At 34.4% G+C, this 6,587-nt stretch overlaps 1 protein-coding gene across 3 annotated transcripts in view; it reads left to right on the top strand.

Annotated features, from left to right (window-relative positions):
* LOC106882572 (zinc finger RNA-binding protein) overlaps nt 1-5,720 on the top strand; it is a 24,687-nt gene extending 18,967 nt beyond the window's left edge. For 2 of the 3 annotated variants that reach the window (XM_052972064.1, XM_052972066.1), the window contains exon 12: nt 3,797-5,720. In XM_052972064.1, coding sequence (XP_052828024.1) covers nt 3,797-3,891 — 95 coding nt within the window. In that variant the 3' untranslated portion in view covers nt 3,892-5,720. The other variant, XM_052972065.1, reaches the window with a different exon arrangement.
* The last annotated feature ends 867 nt before the right edge of the window (nt 5,721-6,587 follow it).

The raw sequence follows: 6,587 nt of genomic DNA, 5'->3' as shown, positions 1-6,587 counted from the left end.
AGCCTCGTCACATTCTGTGTCACGCTGAATCTCCGAGAACTATGTGAAGGGTACACATACAGGCGCAAGAGTGACTGTGTGGTAAGAAGCTTGCTTGTCAACCACATGGTTCCAGGTTCAGTCCCACTGCGCGGCACCTTGAGCAAGTGTCTTCTGCTATAGCCTCGGGCTGACCAAAGCCTTGTGAGTGGATTTGGTAGACAGAAACTGAAAGAAGCCCATCATATATATATGTATGTTTATGTTTGTGTGTCTGTGTTTGTCCCCCGACATCGCTTGACAACCGATGCTGGTGTGTTTACGTCACCATAACTTAACGCGTCAGCAAAAAAAAAATCGATAGAATAAGTACTAGGCTTACAAAAAATAAGTCCTGGTGTCAATTTGCTTGACTAAAGGCGGTGCTCCAGTATGGCCGCAGTCAAATGGCTGAAATAAATAAAAGAATGTCTGTGGAGTGCTCAGCCACATGCACGTTAATTTTATGAGCCAGCTTTTCTGTTAATTGGATCGACTGGAACCCTCATCGTCATAACTGACAGAATGCCATTTATAGATATATCGCATAGTAATGTACCATTTTTTTACCCAGTATATAGGATATTGGTTCATTTTATAGTATTATACATTAATGCTATGTTAACTTAATCTAAAGCTGTATTCCTAATTCTAGATGACTTAGAGATTCAAGTTGTTTTGTTTTTGTCCAGGAAAATTTAGAATTTACCGAATATGGTATTTATTTTAATGTTCATCGTTGTTGTAATAATGGTTGTTAAAGTAGTCCAAAGTGACAACATGGTAGGTAAGAGTTATATTTTGTGTCACGAGGTACTGAGAAATGAAACCCTCCTTGATGCGGTATGTTAGATTGTGGTACTCATTTACTATCATCACATTTTATCAAGACAAAGGTACCCACAAACACGTGTGTGTGGGGGGGAGGGACTTCTTTCAATTTCCGTCTACCAAATCCATTCACAAGGCTTTGGTTTGCCCAGGTGCCACACAGGGAAACTGAACCTGGGACGACATAGTTGCAGAGCAAACTTCTGAAGCACACAGGCACACCGGTGCCTATCTGCAAAGATATACTTTTACAGGAGGGGTGATAGGGACTTAGGAATTTTGACCTGCTCGCATTCATTGGACTGTGGTACATTTAGGTAAGGGCAATATTTGTTTAGGGCTTTCAGGTTTGTGTGTATCTATGTACATGCATACATTTCAGTGTATACATGAGTGTGTATGTATAACTAGTTAATTTTTCTGCGAGGCAGTAAATATAGTTGTGTGTTTCTGTATTTCTGACATTCCATTTGACAGAATCGGAATGCTGAAGGATTAAATGCCATAATGGCTCTTTAGAAATGGTTGATAGCTTTTGTTACCTAGGTGACATAATTAGAAGACAAGGTAGTTACTCTGAAAGTATAGCGACCAAAGTAAGAACAAGTTGGGAAAAGTTGAGGGAGTTTCTACTGCTTGAAGGCAACTGAGGTCCTTTCCGTCAGAGGGAAGGGCAAATTTTATGGCACTTGTGTTAAAACTGTTCCAATACCTGAGAAGAAATGAAGTGAGCATGCTCCATTGGATGTAGAATGTGTATGTACATGAAAGATATAGTCTAAATGTGCTGAGAGAAAAACTAGGCATAAGAGGAACCAGATGTAATGTGCAAGAAAGAAGACTTCACTGATGCATATGGCGAGGACAGCCATGTTTGTTACTATATTTGTATTTCATTTTACGGATAGACAAACACCCTTTGTTTTATTTTTCTTTGGTTCAACTACATAAATGAAGTGTCTGTGTTGGATAGGAGTCTGGAATATCAGTAGATATTTTGCAGTAGGCATTATAATTGAATTTAGTCCACCAAGGTTAATTGTTTTCATTAAAACTTCTAAATTGGAATTACTATTCACTTAATTTAAGACATTTGTGATTCTTTTTAACAAATTTCATTTATAAAAATTACATTTTCAGTCATTTTTTACTTAATGTTTTCCATATGCCATGCTTATTTATGATTGCTGCCTACATTTTACACTTTCTTGAAAGAAAAGTTGTTTTTTGTAAAGTTTTACCATCAGGATGTTTTTTGCTTTTTAATTTTTGTTTTGGAATTTGTTTCTAGGAACAACTTGTTTGAATGAAGAAAGCTGAAACTACCTCTAAAGACTTCAACTAAGCTTTTTTAGTTACTAGTTACATGTATTCTAAGAGAAACAATTTCTTCAAAAGTCATTAAATTAAGAGTGAGGAGATAACCAAGACAAATCAAAGTTACTACTTTCTCTTTACCTTTGTATTTAGAGTCCAATGGCATAAAAAAATAATTCCATTGTTAATAGGACTCTCATTTTCATTATTGTACTTTATCACTTTTGTATTCCATCTTAACTGTACATAATGTTAAACATTGATTTCTTGTATTGTTTAATGAGAAGAGAAAACTAACTTAGAAACAAAACTTGTTCCTTATTTTATATTTCTTATTATTTTGCCAATCCATGTTTCAGGAAACAAAGATTGATATCGACATTTGATGCTGACATTGTCATTAATTTGTCATAATAAAAATTGTTCATATGTAAATAGCTTATCTCTTGTGTATTAGAGAGGTACCAACTAATTCAACAGGCTGCTCACATTTCTGAATTAGGCTTAGCACAAAGACCTTAAAGGCGTTTCCAATAACTTGTGTTATCATCTTCATCATCAATTGTGGTTGGCATTAGGAAGGGCATCCAGCTGTAGAAACTCTGCCAAATCAGATTTGAACCTGGTGTAGCCATCTGATTCACCAGTCCCCAGTCAAATTGTCCAACCCATGCTAGCATGGAAAGTGGACGTTAAATGATGATGATGATGTTGTTAAACTAATTCTAATGAACCAATTAGTTCTAGAACATAGAATTTGTTTAACCTTTTAGCATTTAAATTGCTCTGACAACTATAAAGCTTATCTATTCATATTACTTTGAATTAATTATGTATCATCTCGTAGATTTGAGATTTTGATGATGTTATTGCTTATATTTAGAATGACATTATAAGGTTTATATTAGAAACTAGATCTACCAGTTTGAACATTAAACTGGTAGAATATTTTAGCCAGATATGGTCTGTTTAAACATAAAACAGGAGGCATGTTTGGGCCAGTTATGGCTAGTTTAAATGCTAAAGGGTTAACAGCATTTACTAAATAATTCCCTGATCTGACTTTCTGTATGTTCCAGTTTGAACAGTTTTTCTCCCGCTTTAGTTAGGTCGTCTTGTTAATGTTAATTTATATCTTGAGTTCCATGGATAATGTGTCTCTCTGTGCTCATGTATGTAAGCACAAGAACATAATGCTTGTTAATGAGCATTCATTTTTAGTTTTCTGACTGTTTGTCAAGCAAAACTAGTTATTTGATGGATTCTGTTTTGGTTTTCAGCAGTTTTAGTTCTTAACACATAAAAGTGTTCTTCAAATGATCTTGTTAAAAAAATTAATCACATTCACTATCTTAACTTAGAATTTAAATTACTTTTAAATTGTATTAACATATTATTTATTTAATTATTTTATATATTAAAAAAAAACCTAAAATTACTGGATAAAATATTTCCATAGTGAAATACTAAACTGTGTCTTTGTTCCTCTCCTAATTCAGAAATTCCACAGTTGGATATGGAAAAGTTGAGCCTCTCTGAGTACGAAGCAGTGAATGTAGTATAGGAGTCGACTGAGTGAATGATCTTAGTGTGGCACTACTCACTTCTCCTGACTATCAATTTCTTCCAGGTGGTCAGGGAGAGGAGGAAAACAAGAAAGACAAGAAGGATGTTGATGGAGATGCTGCAACCAACCAACCTTCCAGCCACCAAGCTGATGTTTAGAAACGAGGGTCACAATGAAAATATCATCAATTCCTGTTTCACTCATTTATAACAGATACTAGTTACCTTCTGCTTATTATTGTATACCTTTTTATTGTATATCATTATTTTGGATTATATCTATATACTCCACTTTGTTAAAAAAGATCTTCATTCTCAAATGTTATGGTAATAAAGTGATAGAAACTGCTAGAAATTCCTTGAGACTAAGTCTCATTACACTGGAAGTGCAAATCTAAAGGTGACCTTGCCAAATCTAAAGGTGACCCCTCTGGGGTCTATGAATATAACTGTAAAATGTGGAGTACAGTCAATTATATCCTTCATTTCAGTTATCCTGTTACTATGAAAGTTCCAGGTTGATTAAGGCAGGGTCAATTAGAGATTATAATTTCCTATTTAAGAAACTTCTTTCAGTATTCCTTTCACCTCCAATTTATTTCGTACATATATATGTATGTGTGTGGATGTGTTTGTATAATTTTTTATTTTGCCTTAAACTTTTTTGATAACAGTATTCTTGTTAAGACTTGTTTTATTATTGGTCTTCAACTTCCCTCCAGCATCATCCTTAGTTTGTTTGTTTTGTTTTCCTTCGGTTAAAACTGAAATTAGAAATAGATATCTACCTTTTTTTCTCTAGAAGCATTTCCAATGACATGAAGAACTGTTGGAGCTTTAATATTTTTGATTGTTACTACTTTATTTCTTGTCTTTCTGCCTATATTTTGCAAGCTATCTTTTAATTATCCTGAAAAATTATCTTGGTAAGGGAACACAGTTTTTTGTTCTAAACAGCTACAAATTAATTTCAGTTTAGGGGGTATATTGATTAATTTATAAAATCCTGTCAAGATCAACTTTGCTTTTCATCTTTCTGGGTGTTGATATTATCATCTGTTCCCTTTTCCACAAAATTGAAGACCTGGGACTTATAAAAAGAAACTTCAAGTCGGCGGGTGGTGGGGTTCCGAAAATTTATTGAGAGCACACATGCACATACATACATAAATAGAAATTGTCCAATTGTTAAGTGTCTGCTTCTTATCCGTACACATTCTTTTATAATTTGTTTACGTTTACTTGAAATCATTTTGAAACAAAGCAATGGAAATTGGTCTACTTACATTTATTGTATTAAGGACGTTACAAATTAAATTTTTAAAAAATAAGCGCAAACGTAAGTTAACAAAAGGATTCTACTAACAAGGACAATGGTCTACATGTTAGTGACGTATATGCTTAATTCATAGTTCTTTAAATAACAGTAACAGGATTCTACATTATTAACTCTTTTGATTACTAACCTGTCTGGGACCATGTTTGGTTCTATGATACAAACTTCCTGTTTCAAAGTGATCTAAATTAAAATCTTCCATCAAACTTGTATGCTAATTTATGCTCCAAACACCAGCTTAATTATATTACTAAATCGCTCATTATTTTTAAAAACATTAATTGAAACAAAGGCAATGTATTTCAAATGAGATGTGGTTACAAAAGGGTTAACAGTGTGGTTGAATCATTTGACACAAAGTGGAGTACATACATATTCTCTCTAATTCTCCCATTCACAGTCATAACTACAGTTTATTTACTTTGGATGTGTGTATGTATGCATATTTGTGTGAGTGGAATTCTTTGTTGTAGTCACGAAAATATATACATTTAAAATGTCAAGATTTATACATTTTTGGCAGAAGCTAAAAAAAAAAAAAAAAATCTCAAAATAAATTTTCAGTGTTTCTCCTGTCATTGCACAACTAACTGAATTGTAAGCATTCTGTCAACAGAATAGTCTCAAATAAATAATTCTCCACTATTATTAATTTTTTGTTATTGTGTACTCTTTCTGTGTTCCTTGAGGATGAAGGTGGAGGATGTATTTATGTTGTTTGTTGTTTGTACAAACCTTATATTATGTGATATGAGGCTTTTCCAGGAAGAAACTGTATTTTTTATAAGAAACAAAGTTATTGTTTTACAATTGAAGCATGCTAATTCTCTCTCTCTCTGATACACTAATCACGCCCTTTCCTTTTTTTTTTTAAATTTCGCAATGCATTTTCAAGAGTTTTCTACAGTTCGAGTGTTTTCTATTATCTGACATGCCCAACCTTTCAGAGTGGAGTTCACCTCAGAGATAAAAAGTCTGTAACGGCCAAATCCAGAGTAATTTGCGGCTAAGGTACAAATGTCATCTTATTCTTTGCCCAAATGTAATGTATAAGCAGGTTATGTTCTGGTGCAGCAATCAGATTTTGTTTGCCCAGCCCCTGCCCCCCCCCCCTCTTTCACACTACTTCTCTCAAATACCTCAGAACATTTGCTTTTGGAAACAGTGATCCCGTCTGCTGCAATGCTTTTTGTTTTAACATCATTGCTATGCACCCATCTTTCAACACTTAACTCTTCACGTAAAATACACCATTTTGAACATGGCCGTTGCCAGTACCCCCTGACTGGCCTTCGTGCCGGTGGCACGTAAAAGCACCCATTACACTCTCGGAGTGGTTGGCGTTAAGAAGGGTATCCAGCTGTAGAAACTCTGCCAAATCAGATTGGAGCCTGGTGCAGCCATCTAGTTCACCAGTCCTCAGTCAAACCGTCCAACCCATGCTAGCATGGAAAGCGGACGTTAAATGATGATGATGATTGGTCTGTCAAAAGTAATGCTTATTTATTTACATTGTTTT

The sequence above is a fragment of the Octopus bimaculoides genome, chromosome 12 (assembly GCF_001194135.2).
Source record: "Octopus bimaculoides isolate UCB-OBI-ISO-001 chromosome 12, ASM119413v2, whole genome shotgun sequence".
Lineage (NCBI taxonomy): Eukaryota > Metazoa > Mollusca > Cephalopoda > Octopoda > Octopodidae > Octopus > Octopus bimaculoides.
Note: the sequence above shows the minus strand (reverse complement) of the source record. Positions and strands in the feature narration are given on the sequence as shown.